Source organism: Cetorhinus maximus, chromosome 9 (genome assembly GCF_964194155.1).
Source record: "Cetorhinus maximus chromosome 9, sCetMax3.hap1.1, whole genome shotgun sequence".
NCBI lineage: Eukaryota > Metazoa > Chordata > Chondrichthyes > Lamniformes > Cetorhinidae > Cetorhinus > Cetorhinus maximus.
The window spans coordinates 38,430,875-38,450,535 of record NC_135887.1 but is presented as its reverse complement, the minus strand read 5'-3'; the positions used below and the strand labels follow the sequence as shown (position 1 = coordinate 38,450,535).

At 46.5% G+C, this 19,661-nt stretch overlaps 1 protein-coding gene across 1 annotated transcript in view; it reads left to right on the top strand.

The window, feature by feature from the left end:
* hsf5 (heat shock transcription factor family member 5) overlaps positions 1–15,604 on the top strand; it is a 168,065-nt gene extending 152,461 nt beyond the window's left edge. Inside the window, exons 5-6 of the mRNA XM_078547925.1 lie at positions 14,778–14,970; positions 15,540–15,604. Of these exons, the coding sequence (XP_078404051.1) occupies positions 14,778–14,970; positions 15,540–15,604 (258 nt within the window). The remainder of the gene's footprint in view (positions 1–14,777; positions 14,971–15,539) is intronic.
* The last annotated feature ends 4,057 nt before the right edge of the window (positions 15,605–19,661 follow it).

The window sequence follows — 19,661 nt, the reverse complement described above, 5'->3', positions numbered from 1 at the left end:
GATGCAGGTGCCTGCTATGGCTTAATAATGGGATTTTTCACTCTGAAACATGTTAAAGTCCCAGTCCAGAGACTTGAACAAAAAACCAGGGTTGACATTCCGGTGCAGGAAATGCTGCACTGTTTGAGTTGATGTCATTTGGATGAGACTTTAAACCTAGACCTTTTCTGCCCTCTCAGTTGAATATAAAAGTCCAACAATAGTCACTATTTTGAAGAAGAGCAAAGAAATTCCCCCTGGTGTCCAGGCAAATATTTATCCCTCAACCATCATCACTGAAACAGATGATCTGATTATTATCACGTTGCTATTTGTGGGATCTTGCTGTCCACGAGTTGGCTGAGTCTACTGTATCACAGCAGTGATCATACTTCAGAAGTACTTCATTGCCTGTAAAACACTTTGGGACATCCTGGGGATATATAAATGCAAGTCTTCCTTTCATTGTTACAGGCAGATTAAGTACATGGAAAAATTATGGCAAACAAAGTTCAATGTGGGTAAGTGTGAGGACTTGGCATCACTTAGGACGCAAGAAAGAAAAATCCAAGTATTTTCTAATGGTGAGAAACTACAAGCTGTAGTGGAGCAACAAATGTTTTTCTCTTTTATTAGTCCTTGGGACATGACATTGCTGGCAAGGCCAGATTTGAGAGCTCATGTGCACAAATCGTTAAGCGTCAGTGCACAAGTACAAAATGCAATCCAAAAGGTAATGGGATGTTGACCTTTAACTCAAAGGGGCTACTATACAAAGGGGAGGAAATTATACTTAAATAAAAGCAAAATACTGTGGATGCTGGAAATCTGAAATAAAATAGAAAGTGCTGAAGAAACTCAGCAGGTCTGGCAGCATCTGTAGAGAGTGAAACAGAGTTAATCGGCAGAATTTTTAGGTCAGGTGTGCACCTGACACGTCCGACCGAGAAATGAAGCACATTGACGTCTGCCGAGGGTGCCAACGTCAACGCGCACCTTCACGATAATTCGCTGGGCGGGCACGCGATGTAGATGGAAGCGCCAGTTAAGACACCAATTGTCCCAGAGTTTACGTGGCCCGTGCAATTTTCAGGATGTCACATGGGCTAAAGGGGCAGGTGGGCAGGCCATATTTTCAAAAACCTCATCCACAGGTGGGATAAGAGGGTTGAGTGCACTTCTTAATGTGAGTAGTTTCAACTTTAGCTTATAACTTCCTGCTGCTTGCTTGTGTGAACAGGGCATCTCCATTTTGCTTCACAGCTGCTTTGACAGAAATAAGAGGCTTCAGTTCAGGACTCAGTGTTGTTTTCCAGGCCCTCAGAGGATTCATACCATTTGGGGCCTTCCATCAGACAGCCTTCCCTTACCTTGGGAATGGGGATTGTGGTCTCCATTGGAGGCACCTCTTCTGAGAAGGAAGAGAGGGCCAGAAGTGGGAGGAGGCCAGGTGAATCTATTCAGCCTCCAGGGGAGCGACCTGTGGGAGGAGAGGCACAGGCACAAGGGGCACAGGGCCAACAGGAAGTCCAAGGCGGAAGGGGCCGCAGAAGACACCACTATCCTGCTTCCAGGGTTTACAGGCAGCCATGCAGCTGCCTCAATATGTCTGAGGTGCAATACCAAACGAGGCTCCACCTCTCAAGGGAGGCAGTGACCTCCATCTGTCAGAAGATTGGCCCTGAGATCAGCTCTGATTTTGCAGAGGACACCCCATGCCAGTGGCACTGAAAGTCACGGTGGCCCTCAACTTCTATGTCTACAGCTCTTTCCAGGGGTCAGTGGGTGATCTTTATGGAGTTTCCCAATCAGTTGTCCACAGTTGTGTCAAGCTGGCAGCTCCCATGGTGCTTACATCCTGAGACACACCCAGGTGCCGAGGCTCTTCAGTGCTCCAGCCCGACTGGATGAATAGCTGCTGGGTGACAAGGGCTATCCCCTCAAAAGGTGGCTCATGACACCTCTTCGCCACCCAAGAACAGAGGCCAAGCAGCGGTACAACAGGAGCCATGGGTCCACAAGGGCGGTGGTAGAAAGAGCCACAGGTCTTTTCACGATGCGCTTCCGATGCCTGGACCATTCAGGGGTGCTTTAATCACTAATCACTTGTGATTAAGGTGCTTTAAGTTTGCACTTGCGGGTGCTATGTCTAGGTGCTCTTCCCCCCGCTGGCACCGGCATTGGAGACAGCCCGCTGACTCTGCTGTCCTGATGGCCTTGATGACCTTGGCGGGCATCCTCTGGCCCGTGGAGCCTGTGCTGGCCCTGCCTGGGAGGGAGCGGCCAGTGCCATGGCTGGCTTCTCCCCTATCGCCGGAGCCTCATCAGATGCCACAGTCACTAGTAGAGCTGTGGAGGAACTGCTGCCCTCATCCAGAATGCCCTGAGAGGAGCCCGCAGAGACAACAGGCAACTTGTGTGTCAACGTGAGGTCACTCTGGAGCTCCCTGCTCACCATTGATGGATGGGCACCTAGCTGGGATACTGGGTGCCCAATCCATCTCCCACACTGACAGTGACCACCTGAGATCATTGCCGGTGCTTGCAGGTCTGACTGCATCTCCAGGAACCCTCGATTCAGCTCCTGGAGGAGCCTCATCATGAGATTCACCACTCTCTTCATGGAGGAGGCATTGTGCTTGGCCATGAGGGCCATTGCATTGCTCACATTCCACAAGGACTCCTCCACAACGGAGAACATGTATCCCCGCCAAATCCTCTCACACACCCTGCTGGATGTCCAGCATCTGCTGCCTCAGGGACGACTCCAGAGGCTCATAATCAGCCACCGACTGAGCATTGTCCTGTTCCCCAGCACTCCTCCGACTGCCAGCACCCTGGGCACTCTCTGCGTCCATCTGCACGAGTGTGAAGTACCCTCACCAATGTGCTCTGAGATATTAGCCGCCGATCTAATGCCCACCAAGGTGCTAGTATCTGCGCTGGTGCCTGCTGGCTGAGAGGGTGTGATGCAGGTGCGTTCTGTTGGGTGCTGTCCTCTGGGGTCAGTGGTGAGCCTTCAGGCACCTCACCCCGATGAGCTGCTGGTTTGCCTGAAAGGAAAAACAAGGACATGTCATTTGTTGAATTCATTACACTGTTACTGTGCATGCCTGGCACCCGGATGAGACAGAGATATGCATCAGGGGGCCCTCGTCTTTCCATTATCAATGGGGATTAAAGGTTCAAGGCTTACATCAATATAGAGACTACAGTGGAATGGTTGCAATGACAGACATTCTGACCTCAGCGTACTGCACTCTTACCTCCCTGTGGCACCCCAACCTCACCTCGGCCGGTTGACCTAGGTGCATGGCGTCTCTCCAGCTCCATGGCCTCCTGCTCATATCGGGTCAAGATGAGTAGGTGGGGCGGTCCCCCACCAGTCCACAACCTCTTGGCACTGTTATGGGATGTTTTCTCCTGAAAGGATAGAGGAGCATTGATTAGTCCACCCTATACCTGCATTGCCATTGCAGCCTGGCCAACCTCATCTGAGGAATACCTCACACGGCTCAGCTGATTCGTGACCCTGGAGCCACAAGACACTCAGTCCAAGAAGCCAGGGCTCACCCCCTTGCCCAGATGCTTCCTCTTTTACATTTGCCACTCACACTGTAAGACCTGTGAGATCCAAGGGGTGGATGGGCATGTCTTAACTGCTGTGCTAAGTGACCCATGCCAACACAGTACTCATCCTTCTGGATCGTTAGGAGATCGTTGAAGCGCTTCCAGCACTGGACCCATGTGCGCATCACCATATCAAGGCTGTTGACCCAGGATGCCACCTCCTCCCAGACCATTTACATGAAGTGCGGGGGCTTCCTCCTCCCGTCCCTGGGACAAGGATTTCTCGCCGTACTGCCATATCCTCCATTAGGGCAGCAAGGCTCTTGTCAGAGAAGCCCGCGGCCAACCGACCTGCCGTCCCGCCTGCCGTGCCCACCAGCAACCGGATCCATCATGACAACTTCACATCCCTCTGTGGCAGCCTTCCAGGGGCTGCCTGGGACACCTTTGAATCGGCCGCCGTGTTGCCATTGGACCCAGCGGACATTGGGCTCCCACCCCCGCCTGCCCCTTCTCGCTATTGCCACTGCCGCATCTTACGTAAAATTGCAGTGTGGAGGCGATCACAGGTGGTGGTCGGCTTCCAGACCGCCCCCGCCCGGCGAGCGAAAACTTCTGGCCTATGTCTTTATTACTAAAAGAGTAGTATATGACTCTACTTTGGAACTTAATACTTAAATTGTTTAGAGCCTTCATCATACCCCATTTGGAGTATTGCATTTGATGATTTGTGAACAGCAGTCTGTCTATCACCATGATAACATCAGTCGGTATAGACACTGACAACAGATTGAACCATGCGATTATAGATGCGAAGTGCTATTTCTACTCCAAATTGATTTTTTTTTTTACTCATTCAAGGGATGTGGGCTTCTCTGGCTATGCCAGCATTTATTGTCCATCCCTAATTGCTCTTGAGAAGGTGGCGGTGAGCTGCCTTCTTGAACCGCTGCAGTCCATGTGGTGTAGGTACACCCACAGTGCTATTAGGGCGGGAGTTCCAGGATTTTGACCCAGTTACAGTGAAGGAACAGCGATATATTTCCAAGTCAGGATGCTGAGTGGCTTGGAGGGGAACTTCCAGGTGGTGGTGTTCCCATGTATCTGCTGCCCTCGCCCTTCTAGATCCACTGCCTTAAGCAGAGTAATCCAGTGGCATGGTATAGAGGGATACATTTGATGGCATCTGACATCACTTATCGACTCCTGATCAGCATACCCAGCTTTGATAGTGATAATCACGTATCACGAATTGTATCAATGGCCATTTCACATCTATTCATCCCATCTCCCTCCATGGGCACATTACCATCTTATGTGCCATCCCCTAAACTTTGCCCAATAGTGCAACCAAAGCTATATCAAAGCTACGCTGACACAATCAAACAACTGAATATGTGTTCCATTGTGAGAGGCAGAAAAAGTTCCGTATGGACTTTGTTAGAAAACTCTTGGATCCCACCTCCCATTTCTGCTATCTCTTGCCACAACCACACAAAAGTAAATGTGCGATGGAATTAAGCAGAAAAGACACCATTCCACAAATAAGATATAGAACGAATAGACTACGAAATAGCCCAATCCCCTACTTTATAAAATTCACAAATAGTATGTAAATGTTTGAGAATTTAATGAACTCAACCTGACACCATATGGCCTTTGGACTTTAATACAAAATGCAGAGTGCAGTAAACCTTTCATTTTTATTCTGTAAATTAAGGAGACTTGCATTTTGCAACATATTGTAATTACTTGTATACTGAAATGTTCATAATTGTCCAACCTTCTTTATACTTTTATTTTAATGATTTCCTATTACTATTTTATAAATTATGATTACTTGTTTTGTTTGTATCATCATCACAATTTGTCACCAGCTGCCATGATGATTTTTCAATAAACTAATTATCTATCTATCTATTCAGTTTTGGCTGCCACACCTCAGGTTGGATACATTATGCTGTAGATTGTGCAGTGCAGATTCACCAGTTAGAGAGTTAAATTATGAGGACAGGTTACACAAGCTTGATTTCCATTGAGTACAGGAGATTCAGGGATGATGGGATAGAGGTGTTTAAAATGTTATAAGAATTTGATAGGGTATATGCAGTAGAATTCGTTCCTTTGACATGGGAATCAAGAACAAGGGACCCTAACCTTAAAATTATAGCTAGGCCACTTATAAACAAAATCGGAAATGTTTCTTCATGCAATGAGTAATAGAAGTCTGGAGCTCTCTCCCGTTCAAGGCTATGGATGCTAGGACAGTTGGAACTTTTAACACTGAGATGGATAGATTTTGTTAGGTAAGGATATCAAGGGATATAGAGCAAAAGTAAAAAAATGGAGTTGGGGTGCAGATCAGCCATGATCTAGTTTGAATGGTGAAAGAGGCTTGTGAGACAATGGCCTACTCCTGTTCTTAATGTTCCCATTTTAAGATGCTCCTAACCCATTTACTAATTTTTTCTTCTGAAATTTAAAGTTCCATAAAACATCTTTCTGAACTTGAGGAGCACAATTGTTGTTAAGCTCCTTACATCAATTTTTTAATTAAAAATGTCCTAGTATTTATAATTTAAATATGTTGTAAGTAAGCCTGCAGACCATTCCTCATTATTTCATTATCTCATCCAGCTATGGCAGCTTTTTACAGGTCGGTTACAAGTAGATTTTACCTCCTAATGGTACAAAAACAAGAGTCAGTTGCAACATGTAGCAACTTTTTCAAGAATAAATTATTTCAGTTACAAATGCTGAATCACAGTACACTTCAAAATGCTGGAAAATGCTTCAAAATAAGTATCAATATTCAAAATTTTCTGTGGTGTATCCCCTGATTAAGGGCTAGCTTTCAGCTGTATGTAATTTTTTCGAGTTGTCAGCTTTTCCAACTTTCCTAGAGCGGTTTAAATGACTATAAGACCATAAGACAGAGGAGCAGAAATTAGGCCATTCGGCCCATCGAGTCTGCTCCGCCATTCAATCATGGCTGATAAGTTTCTCAACCCCATTCTCCCGCCTTCTCCCCGTAACCTTTGATCCCCTTACCAATCAAGAACCTATCTATCTCGGTCTTAAATACACTCAATGACCTGGCCTCCACAGCCTTCTGTGGCAATGAATTCCATAGATTCACCACTCTCTGGCTAAAGAAGTTTCTCCTCATCTCTGTTCTAAAAGATCTTCCCTTTGCTCTAAGGCTGTGCCCTCGGGTCCTAGTCTCTCCTACTAATGGAAACATCTTCCCCACGTCCACTCTATCCAGGCCTCTCAGTATTCTGTAAGTTTCAATCAGATCCCCCCTCATCCTTCTAAACTCCATCGAGTATAGACCCAGAGTCCTCAAACATTCCTCATATGTTAAGCCTTTCATTCCTGGGATCATTCTCGTGAACCTCCTCTGGACCCTCTCCAGGGCCAGCACATCCTTCCTGAGATACGGGGCCCAAAATTGCTCACAATATTCTAAATGTGATCTGACCAGAGCCTTATAAAGCCTCAGCAGCACATCCCTGCTTTGATATTCTAGTCCTCTCGAAATAAATGCCAACATTGCATTTGCCTTCCTAACTACCGACTCAACCTGCAAGTTAACCTTAAGAGAATCCTGGACTAGGACTCCCAAGTCCCTTTGCGCTCCAGACTTCTGAATTCTCTCCCCATTTAGAAAATAGTCTATGCCTCTATTCTTCCTACCAAAGTGCATGACCTCACACTTCCCCACCTTGTATTCCATCTGCCACTTCTTTACCCATTCTCCTAACCTGTCCAAATCCTTCTGCAGCCTCCCCGCCTCCTCAATACTACCTGTCCCTCCACCTATCTTTGTATCATCTGCAAACTTAGCCAGGATGCCCTCAGTTCCTTCATCTAGATCATTAATGTATAAAGTGAAAAGTTGTGGTCCCAACACTGACCCCTGCGGAACTCCACTAGTCACCGGCCGCCATCCTGAGAAGGACCCCCTTATCCCCATTCTCTGCCTCCTGCCAGACAGCCAATCTTCTATCCATGCTAGTACCTTGCCTCTAACACCATGGGCTCTTATCTTACTGAGCAGCCTCCTGTGCGGCACCTTGTCAAAGGTCTTCTGGAAGTCCAAGTAGATAACATCCATTGGCTCTCCTTTGTCTAACCTGCTCATTACCTCCTCAAAGAATTCTAACAGATTTGTCAGGCATGACCTCCCTTGCAAGTATTCTGAAATCTCATCCTTAATAATGGACTCTAAAATCTTACCAACGACCAAGGTCAGGCTAATCGGTCTGTAATTTCCCGTCTTTTGCCTCACTCTCTTCTTAAACAGGGGGGCTACATTAGCGATTTTCCAGTCCTCTGGGACCCTCCCTGACTCCAGTGATTCCTGAAAGATCGCCACTAACGCCTCCACTATCTCTTCAGCTATCTCCTTCAGAACTTTGGGGTGTAATCCATCTGGTCCAGGTGATTTATCCACCTTCAGACCTTTCAGTTTTCCTAGCACCTTCTCCTTGGTAATGGTCACCATACTCACCTCTGCCCCCCGACTCTCTTGAACTTTGGGGATGTCACTCGTGTCTTCCACTGTGAAGACTGACGCAAAGTACCTATTCAGTTCCTCTGCCATTTCTTTGTTCCCCACTACTACTTCTCCAGCGTCATTTTCCAGCGGCCCAATGTCCATTTTTGCCTCTCTCTTACCCTTTATATATCTAAAAAAACTCTTGCAATCTTCTTTTATATTACTGGCTAGTTTACCCTCATATTTAATCTTCTCCCTCATTTCTTTTTTAGTTGTCCTCTGTTGGTCTTTGTAGGCTTCCCAATCCCCTGGTTTCCCACTGCTCTTCGCCGCATTGTATGCTTTCTCTTTAGCTTTTATGCTGTCCCTGACTTCCCTTGTCAGCCATGGTTGCCTCGTCCTCCCTTTAGTATGCTTCTTCTTCCTAGAGATGAATTTTTGCTGTGTCTCCCAAATTACTCCCAGAAACTCTTGCCATTGCTGTTCCACTGTCTTTCCTGCTAGGCTCATCTCCCAGTCAATTCTGGCCAGCTCCTCCCTCATGCCTCTGTAGTTGCCTTTATTCAACTGTAATATCGTTACATCTGATTCCAGCTTTTTCCTCTCAAATTGCAGGATAAATTCTATCATATTATGGTCACTTCCTCCTAAGGGTTCCTTCACCTTAAGCTCCCTTATCAAATCTGCCTCATTACACATCACTAAATCTAGAATTGCCTGTTCCCTAGTGGGCTCTACCACAAGCTGCTCCAAAAAGCCATCTCGTAGACATTCCACAAATTCCTTTTCTTGGGATCCACTACCAACCTGATTTTCCCAGTCTACCTGCATATTGAAATCCCCCATGATCACTGTAACCTTGCCTTTCTTACACATCTTTTCTATCTCCTGGTGTATTTTGTGCCCCACATACTGACTACTGTTTGGAGGCCTGTACATAACTCCCATTATGGTTTTTTTATCTTTGTGGTTCCTCAACTCTACCCACACAGATTCTATATCATCTGACCCTACATCGTTTCTTGATATCGATTTAATTTCATTTCTTACCAACAAAGCAACCCCACCCCCCTGCCAACCTGCCTATCTTTTCGATAGGATGTATATCCTTGGATATTTAGCTCCCAGTCCTGATTCCCTTGCAGCCATGTCTCCGTAATGCCCACCACATCATACCTGCCAATTTCAATCTGCGCCACAAGCTCATTTACCTTATTTCGTATACTGCGTGCATTCAGATACAACACCTTAAGTCCTGTATTTCCCATCATTCAGGACCTGATTGCTTAGAGACCAGACCACTCCTACATGGCCATGACGGAAGCAATCTGTCTTTATTGCTTCCACTTCACTAGACACAGTATCTGAGCTTTTTTCTGAGAATGTTCATCTTATATATTGCTGCGATGCTGTGGAAGAAACTTGCACAAAATCAGAGTACAATAGAGGAAGTGGCATCTTCATGGCCACCTGTGGAGTGAGGGAGCAATTGCAGAACAGCAGTCTCAAGAATATTATGACTGACGCCATAAAGACCTTGGGCATTACTATCTATGCCTTCTGCTGCAGTCAAGTTACAGAGAATGTCACCACAGCGAGATTCTTTGAGGCCACAGCAAGGAATATCTAACAAATGGACCAATCTGCAGTTCGTGACACCGTTTCCTTTGCTCTTGGGGTGTGAGCAACACCAGCAAGGCAATGTTTAATGCCCCAATATTATTTTTATAATTGAATGACACACTAGCCCACATAAGAGGGCATTAGAGTCAAACAGGTAATGCAGAACTGGAGACAAATGTAAGCCTGATTTGGTAGGTGCGTAGGTATATTCATGAGTGAGCTGGATCTTTGTAATAATTTGGCAGTTTTCATGGTCATTTTTCTGGTGCCAGCCCACAAAATGCCAAACTTATTGAATCTAATTCACAATTTGTCACAATAGAATTTGAACTCATGAACCCTGGATTGCTGATCCAGAGCCAAAATCACCACTCTGCTATACCCTAATATTTGCCAGAAGCCACAGCTTTATCAATTTACCAGGGGAAAGAACACATCAATTGGAAAGAACACAGAACTTTCAACGATTTACAGACTTCCCTAGAGAGGAAGGTGCCATAAATGAATCCATGTGGCCAACATGGATCCTAGTCACAATCCCAATGTGTATAAAAATAGGAATGTGTAGAATGTAGTTGATTTCCGACCACAAAAATGTTATCTTATGTATTAATTTCCATTTTCCTGGGAGCACCTACAATGTTTTTATGCTACAACAATTCACAGTTCCTGAATTCTTTTTGATGCAAAGAAAATGAACAAATTACTCTGACCAGGGTCATCCTTTTCCCCCATGATTGTTGACTGTAATTAGAAATTCCAACACAGCAGCAGGATGCAAAAATAGTGAGACCCAGCTACCTTCCAATTAATCAGGAGCACACTCATAAATTTCAATGCACAGACACACTGGGAATGGGGAGGACCAATAATGCATGGGAAACCCGTAAGTAAGTAAGCACATCTTTCAGTGGCTTTTTAAATGAATAACAGAATTATCATTTTACTTCCAGGTTTCACGTCCAATTAACATCAGCGGGGGTAATGACCAGTCACGTTACAAGACTTCAACTCCTGTATTTAAAGGAGCATTCCAAACATCCAAGTTGAATGAGCTTGGAGTTGGGATGGAGAGCCACAGACTTGCTAGTGTGGAGTCGAGATAGGCAAAGGCTGCACCGCGCTTCAACAACATTTCCCTGCATGTGCTGTTGGGTGCTGTAAAGGCCAGGAGGGACATACTCTTCCCTCCAGGTGAGAGGGAGTTTGCAGGTGACACAAAGAAGGAGTGGTTGTAAGTTACCCAGGAGGTTAGCAGCAGGAGTGTAGTGCCAGGTTCCTGGATTCAATGCATAAAGCAGTTTTATAACCTAAGCAGAACCTGCTCCTTCTCCTACTCCTCCTTACGACCATCTGATGAGGTTCTGTACTTTGTGTCTTGTTCCATCTGCAGGTCTAAAACTCGCTGCAACATATTGTTGTGCAGAGCACTGCACACCACAATCATTCTGGAGATCTTGGCTGAAGGAAGCCTCCAGATTTGTTAAGGTACTGTAGTTAACCTGATGGTTTGTTCAACGACATACCTGGTAACTATATGGTATTCATTGTATTTCTCCTGAGCCTCATTCCTCAGATTTCTGAGAGATGTCATCAGCAGTGCTTTAAACGGGAATCACTCGTCTCCAAGCAGCCAACTGGTACCTTGCCTCGTGGTGCAAAGAAATCAAAGCGGATGGACTGCAGCAAGACAAAAGCAATATGACAGCTGCCTGGATATCTTGTTCATATCTGATCTTCTTCTTATGTTTGCACACCAGCTGCACATTGATGGACTGGAAGCTCTTGTGGTTGAGGAATACTTGATCTGTAGGTACTTTAATTGCCACATTCATGCAGTCAGTTATACCTTGTACCTGTGGGAAGCCAGCCAGAGCCACAAATCCAAGCACCTCTCATTCTAATGGGCTTCATCAGAAGAAAAGTTGACATAATTGCCTGCCCTGGCAAAGAAGGAATTGGTCACTTGTCTAATGTATTTGTACGCTGCTGACTGCAAGATCCTGCAAATTTCTCTGCCTGAATGCTGGTAGAATCCAGAGGCAAAGAAGTAAAGGGCAGCGGTGACTTTAACAAACACTGGTAAAATGAGGCAACCAAGTCCAGTTAGCAACAAGCTGCAAATGTTTTCCACCACCAGATGCAACACTGAGCCTGCTCAGGAACTGGTGCTCTGAAATGTTGAGGAAGCTTATTCTCTGCCGGTACACCTTGGATGCTAGAAATGGCCTCCTGTGAGCCTCACCTTTCTGCTGATCCCCTTTTTGCTGTGGAGCTGCAGGTTTATGAGCAGCACGCTGTTGCTAGTTCTGTTCCTGCTATTGGTCATCTTGATCTTCACCTGCAGTCCTAGAGTAACCCAGCCTAAGTGTAACCCATGCTATCTGATAGACCATAGCTCCAAAGTGCAGATCAAACCTCCAAATCTCCAAAGTGTAGATGACAACTCCATTGTGTAAAATAACCTCTCAGCACAAGTATTGTAAAAGCAGCTATAAGTACTGAATACTTATTCAGATATTTTCCTGCCATGTTTTCACCCTCCTCAATTGCCATTGTGTTTTTGCCTTGCTTTCACTGTTGAGTTCTAGGGAGCCTGGGACACCCATGGATCAAAAGTTAAACTACATAACCAATGTCAATATCGCTCTAATTGATGGATCAGATCAAATCTCTGCAGTTCTGCCACATCAAGTCATACATGGTGGTTAACTAACTGGAATAGGAAGCTCACTGACTATCCCCATCGTCAATTATGACAAAAAACACAGCACAAGTGCAAAACACAAGGCTGCTCAAGAGCCTGGCTGGATGCTCAACAGGCTCGTCACCATCCAGGACAAAGAACCCCACTTGACTGGTACACTAAGCACTATCTTAAACATTTGCTTCCACCACCACTGGCACACCATGGCTGCAGCATGTACAATCTCCAAGATGCATTGTAGCAATCCGCAGGGCTTCTTCAATAGCAACTTGCAAACCTGAAAATTCTTCCACCTAGAAAGCAAGGGTAGCAAGCATATGGGAACACCACATTCCCCTCCAAGTCACGTACTGTCCTGACTTGGAAATATAATGCTGTTCCATTATCGTTGCAGGGTCAAACGCTTGACACTTCCTACATAATAGCACCGTGGGAGTACCTCTTCACACACAGACAGCAGCAATTCAAGATGGTAGCTCATCATCACCTTCTCAAGGACAATTAGGGATCTGTAATAAATGCTGGCCTTGCCAGTAATGCCCAATTTCATGAATGAATAAAAAAGCTCTAAATTGACAATCTGCCTCTCCTGCATGGATTGCATTCACACACACACACATTCAGAAATTCAGAAGTCGGAGGATTGGAGGCAGCTTCCGAATGCACTTGGGATTTTTCCTAACTTAACCGGCCACACACATCTCATCCTGCATGCTCACTAAAGGTAGATGCTAAAATAAATCTGTTGGCTTGTGTTCCTGCAGCAACTTCTGTTTGTAGTTTTTCCTTTTCTTTATTCGTTCTTGGGATTTGAGCATCACTGGCAAGACTAGCATTTACTACCTATTCCTAATTGCCCTTGAGAAGATGGTGGTAAGCCGCCTTCTTGAACCTTTGCAGTCTATTTGGTGTAGGTACACCCACAGTGCTGTTAGGGAGGGAGTTCAAGGATTTTAACTTAATAACAGTGAAGGACCAGCGACATAGTTCCAGGTCAGGGTGGTGTGGGATTTGGAATTTTCTAGGTGGTGATGTTCCAGTGCTCAGTAGGATAGATTCAGGCTCGCTGGAACTTCTTTCTTCCTCTCCTACCCTATCTATATGCGCCCCCCACCCAACCCCTTACTTTAATTAGTACTCCACCTGGCGCCCTTTCCTCAAACTAGCTGACACGGTGCTAGTAGCTAAGAGAATGGGAAGTACTTCTAAAATGCCCTATGATTTGCAAGATTGTTGAGGCACAGCGCCCTGGAACTTCATGGTAGGACAAACCCATGGAAAGACAAAAGAACAGCCTGTAAACATGTTTCAACGAAATATAAGAACCGAAGACATTTTCTCCATCATACTTCAGTAAATGCAGCCCCAGGAAAGGAGCAAGACAAGGAATATGGGAAATATCTCAAAAAATGATATTAATTGCTTGGTGCTACCAACCTGCCTCCAAACTCAATCATTTCAATATCTTTTACTGTTTCACAATGAACAGAACAAGACCCATTGCCTGTGTGCTGTGATGATCTAGGGTGGTAAGGTCACACATGACTAGATACTCTCCCAATAGCTAAGTACACAGTGTTGGTGTGAAAACGGAGCACCATTGTAGGAATGTTATTAATAGGAATTCAAAAAGCACTCCAAACAGTACAGCTATAACTGGAAGACCCCTACTCTAGAACAAACACTTTTCCAAGAGGATTGCCTAACAAGTCATTAATGTGACACTACTCAGTTGGAGCAGAACTAAGTGTCCTGCTGCAGTTGTGTCTCGCATCTGTGAAAAGGGAATATTTTCTCCTCATCCTGTAACCCTGAGGGGAGAAACAAACCTTATGCTCTATGCATTCTATGATGAAGGAAGGCAGCATATGCATAAAAGATGCCTGACAACTACTTGCGCATTTGCCCGCTTCCACATAGATTGCACTTGTAAGTTTTGATATGGTGTCATACAGTAGGACCTATGGGAATCCTCTTGAGCATGAAATAGTATACCCAAATCAACACTAAAGTGCTGTGGACCAGGAACAAAATAGGTCGACACTTCCTAATGTAATATCCATTGACAACACAATTCCTAGGTCTTTCATGTTACATGTGTTACTTTCAGCCCTTAGATATTACTATACTGCTTATTTACAAAGTTGATGAGGGATATTGTATACTGACAGCCCCAAACTTGTATAAGCACAGTATCCAAAGCTGCACTAAAATTTTCAGTTGGACTTTTTAATCTCCTGCTGGTTCTTTAATATTAATGTGAATTGGCGTGAGTTTCAAAATTTATACAGACTGCACTATAAAACAATCAATGAACACTTATATATTGGAGGCTATTTGGTAAAGTATTGAAATTGTATTATGCTTTCTAAATTAACATCTTCATTCTTGCAGACAGTACAGAGCACTGACTATCAGACTGGTTCCTTGGACTCTATCCAGACCACTGATCGATCAAGAACCATTATTTCAGCACTACTTTCTGACTTCGATATACCTAAAGATACAATTGCAGCTAATACTGCTTCTTCTACCCCTATCAAATCAAGGCAACGACAAAGCAGTGGCCAGCAGACCAAGTCTCCAGGTAAGGAATTTTGGTAATAAGAAGCTGTGCACAAGTGTGCCATGTCTCTAAATTTTTAACTAAGGTGGGAAAACATCAAAAAATTTGTTACAGTATTCATGAAGTTCTTGTTATATTAGTTTCAGGATTAAATATAGGAAGAGGAGATAATCAGATAATTTTTAAGATTATGGCCAGAATTTCACGTCTCATGTGCGGGCACGCGCTCGACCTGAACGGATGTGAAATAATGCGAGATAATGTCGGGCGAGTGTCCCGAAGTCATCTCACATGCAAGCAAGCTTCAGGTTCATGGATGGGTTTCGGAGCTGCGCCTGGCAACAATTAAAGGGCCTCTTAAGTCCATTTAAAAGGCAATTGATCCCGATTTTACATTGCCCACGTAATTTCATGCTCATCGCACAGGCAAAACGGGCAGGTGGGCAGCCCACCTATAACAAAACCTCATCCAAGGGCAGGATAAAAAGGGTCTGCAGTATTGTCATTGTGAGCGGTGAGGAGTTTAGGAGATAGTTTGCTGCTGGTTGATTATTTGAACTTGACAGCTTTATCTCTGTTCTGAGCTTCAGTTTTAGTATTTCTAGACATCATTTCAGGACGCATTGGTGTCTCCAAGGTCCCCGGAGGATTTTGACCAGGTGGACACCTTCCAGGCACTGGACAGCCTTCTGTTACCCTGGTAATGGGAATTTGTGCTCTCCGCTGGTGGCATCTCCTCTGAGGAGGAAGAGAGGGGCAGAAGGGAGAGGAGGCCAGGTGTCCCTATGCAGCTTCCAGGGGAGCGACCTGTGGGAGGAGAGGCTAGCAGATAGCCCAAGGCAGAAGGAGCCACAGAAGACTCCACTATCCTACTGCCAGGGTTCACAAGCAGTGATATCTCAACATGTCCGAGGTGCAATGCCGAAGGAGGCTCTGCCTTTCCAGGGAGACTTTGACCTCCATCTGTCAGACGATTGAGCCTGAGATCACCTCCAACTGTGTGAGTGGACATCCCATGCCAGAGGCTCTGAAGGTCACAGTGGCCTTCAACTTCTATGCCTCCAGCTCTTTCCAGGAGTCAGTGGGGGATCTTTGCAGATTTCCCAATCAGTTGTCCACAGTTGCATCAAGCTGGTGACTGATGCTCTGTTCAGGCGGGTAATGACAATCCTTCATTTCCATACGGATGAAGCCAGCCAGGCTGAGTGAGCCAGAGGGTTTGCAGCGATTGCTGGGTTCCCCTGCATCCAGGGTGCAATCGACTGCACACATGTAGCCATCAAGGCGCCAGCGAGTCAGCCGGGTGCCTTTGTCATCAGGGAGGGTTTCCATTCAATGAATGTCCAAATAGTTTGTGACCACAAGATGCCTCTCGGCCACCTAAGAACAGAGGCAGAGCAGCATTATAATAGGAGTCATGCCTCCACAAGGACCGTGATAGAGAGGACCATAGGTCCTCTGAAGATGCGCTCCCAATGCCTGGACCATTCAGGGGGAGCACCACAATACCCTCCAGAGCGGTTGTCACTGATTGTGGCTGCACGCAGCGCTCTCCACAATCTGGCTCTGGCAAGGTGGGACCCACTGGAGGAAGAGGATCTTGAGGCAGCTCCACAGGCCACAGAGGATGAATCCAGTAGTGAGTCAGAAGAGGAGAACAGTGAGGATGTGGAGGCAGACCTCTGGATCCTTCAGGGAGGCAGGGACGCCTTGATCCAACGCCCTTTCAGCTAGGCTGCCAAAGATCTGCTTCCACCTCATGCCAGGGGTGCCGCCTCCATCCCGGACATTTGAAATGACTGATTCCTTTCATCCCAAAGTCCATTCAGTGCCTGTGCAATAAAATCTAGAGCCACTCGCGTCCAGCATGAGATACTGGCGTGCCCTACAGCTACAAAACAAGTGAAGCATACTCAGGTGTTAATAGTCACGTTAGTAAACATATTAACAAAATATGGCAGAACAGAAGATCACCCGTGAACAGTTCCCCTTGTGCTCACTGTGCCTTAAACTTATGTTTGCGAGTGCTGCGTCTTGTTGCCCCCCACTTGCTGGCAGCGGCATTGGAGGCAGCCTGCTGACTGTGCTGTCCTGTTGGCCTTGATGTCCTTGGCAGTCGTCCTCTAGCCAGTGGAGCCTGTGCTGGCCCCGCTTGGGAGGGAGCGGCCAGTGCCAAGGCTGGCTTCTCCCCAGTCATCACAACTTCATCAGATGCCAGTCACTGGCAGAGGGGCGGAGGAGCTGCTGCCATCACCCAAAGCACCCTGAGAGGAGCCCGCAGAGACGACAAGCATCTCATGTGCCAATGTAAGGTCACTCTGGACCTCTCTGCTCGTCATTGATGGACAGGCACCTAGCTGGGATACTGGGTGCCTCATCCATCTCCCACACTGGCACAGGCACTAATCACCTGAGGCCATTGCCTGTGTGAGGGCTTGCAGGTCCGAACACAGCCCCTGGAACCCCTGATTCTTTCCCTGGAGTTGCCTGTCCATGAGAGTCACCACTCTCAATGGAGGAGGCAGTGCAGTCAGCAATGAGGTCAGTGCAGTACTCGTGCTCCGCATGGACTCCTCCACAACAGAGACCATGGTACGCATACCCTCATGGATCTCCACACATCCAGCATTTCTCCAGAGGCTCATCATCTGCCTTCGATTCAGCATCATCCTGGTCTCCAGAGTCCTCTGACTGCCAGTGCCCTGGGCACTCTCTGCCTCTGCCTGCTCCTCAAGCGAGTGTGAAGTGCCCTCATCGCTATGCACCAACACTCTAGCCGACAATCTAATGCCCACCAAGGTGCTGGTACCTGCACTGGTGCTTGGTTCAGAGAGGGGGTGTGACGCAGGTGCATCTAAACCCCAGTGGTCCTCTGGCGCCAAGAGTGGCTCTTCGGGGTCCTGCATTCGTGGACGAGCTGGCGATTCTAGGGGAGAACAATGACATGCCATTAGTTTAAGTCAGCACACTGTCACTGTGCATGCTAGGCGTCCTGGTGAGACAATGGAGATCAGCATCATGGCGCCATTGTCTTTCAGTGATCAATGGGGGCTCCAGGTTTGAGGCTCTCATTAATGATCAGACTACACAAGAATGTTTGCACAATCCGACGCTCTCACATCTTTGCATTGCACTCTTACCTTTGTCAGAGACCCCTGCTTCTCCACGACCGGATGACCGAGGTGGGTGGTGGCATTCCGGCTCCAAGGCATCCATCTCGTACCTCCTCAGAATGAGGAGGTTTGGGGTCCTCCGCCTGTCTTAGTTCTTTAATTGGTGTTATTGCTGCTCTTCTCCTGAAATGACAGAAGATTCATTGATTCATTCACTCTCTACCTGCAATGCCACTGCAGCCTGGTAAACTCACTCCCCTGGGACAACTACAGGGCACATCTGAGTTATGGCTGTCTACCCGCAAGGCACTCAGGCCAAGCAGTCAGGGCTCACCCCCTTGGCCGGCTCTGGTGTCAGTGATAGTTGGCACTCAGACTCTAACACCCCTGAGTTCCACAGGGGGTGGCCAGTCCTTAACACTTCTCCACACTGATCCATGCCAACTTGGTACCCCTGCCAAGCACAGCAGATCGTTGAACCTTTTCCGGCACTGCACCCATGTGCGCTGCACAACGGCGTGGTTGCTGACCTTGGCTGCTACCTCCTCCCAGGCTTTTTTGGTCAGGTGCGGTGGCCTTTTCCTGCCATCCCTGGGTACTAGAGTGTCCCGCCTAACACCAACCTCTTCCACAAGGACCGCAAAACACTTATCCGAGAAACGGGGAGCCGAGTGCTCACCCGACTTGTCCCCTTGCCTGACGCCTCCAGCCGCTGACGAGGCCATTGTTCAAATGAAATGGTTTCCAGGACAGACTCCAAAGATTCTCCCTTGGCAGCCTTCAGGGAGCTGCCTCTGCTGGTTTTAAAGCGCCCTCCAGGTTGCCATTGGACCTGGCGCCCGACAGGCTCCCGCCCCTGCTCGAACCTTCCCGACCATTGAGAAGATGCATTTCACGCTGGGCGGACCTTAATTGGCCATCCAGCGTGAAATCGCGTTTGCAACGCAACTACGGCCGGGAGCGGCTTCCACTTCCGCTTCCGCCGACTTGGCACACATGCCAAGTGTGAAATTTAGGCCTATAAAACTTATACAGATGCTTACAACAATATTCTGTTGTTCTCTTTGATGAAATCCTGGGGATTGCATCGCTGACCAGCATGATTTAACCCTTCTTGTACTCATGTACAGGGTTCCCTTATGATTTATACTCAACTTCCTTTTCCTTTCCTTAGCTTAAATCACAAGCATGATTTTCAAAAAATAAAGTTCAAAATTGTCACATTCTCAAAGAGAAAATTCAGTGTGCCTTTGATATGGCAGGCATAAGTTTTTTTTTACAATTCATGATTTTACCTGTACCACCAAATTTCTATAGGATGAACATAAGAATCCTTCAAAAGTCTCAACAGATTCCTGTGCGTCCAAAATAGCTACAGCTAAACAGTGAAGGTCATAAAGCATTGATAAGCCTAAGGATTTGGCTACCCGCTTAGTTTCCTCTGTTAATGACATGTCACCTCCTGGAATCAGGCACAAAATATACATTTGCCTAAAAAACAGGCTTGAGTTGTAAGCTATATGGTTCATATATGAAGCACTTCAAAGGAAATGTTCAAGCAAAGCTAAAATGGTACACCCTGCTAATGTGACCATGATT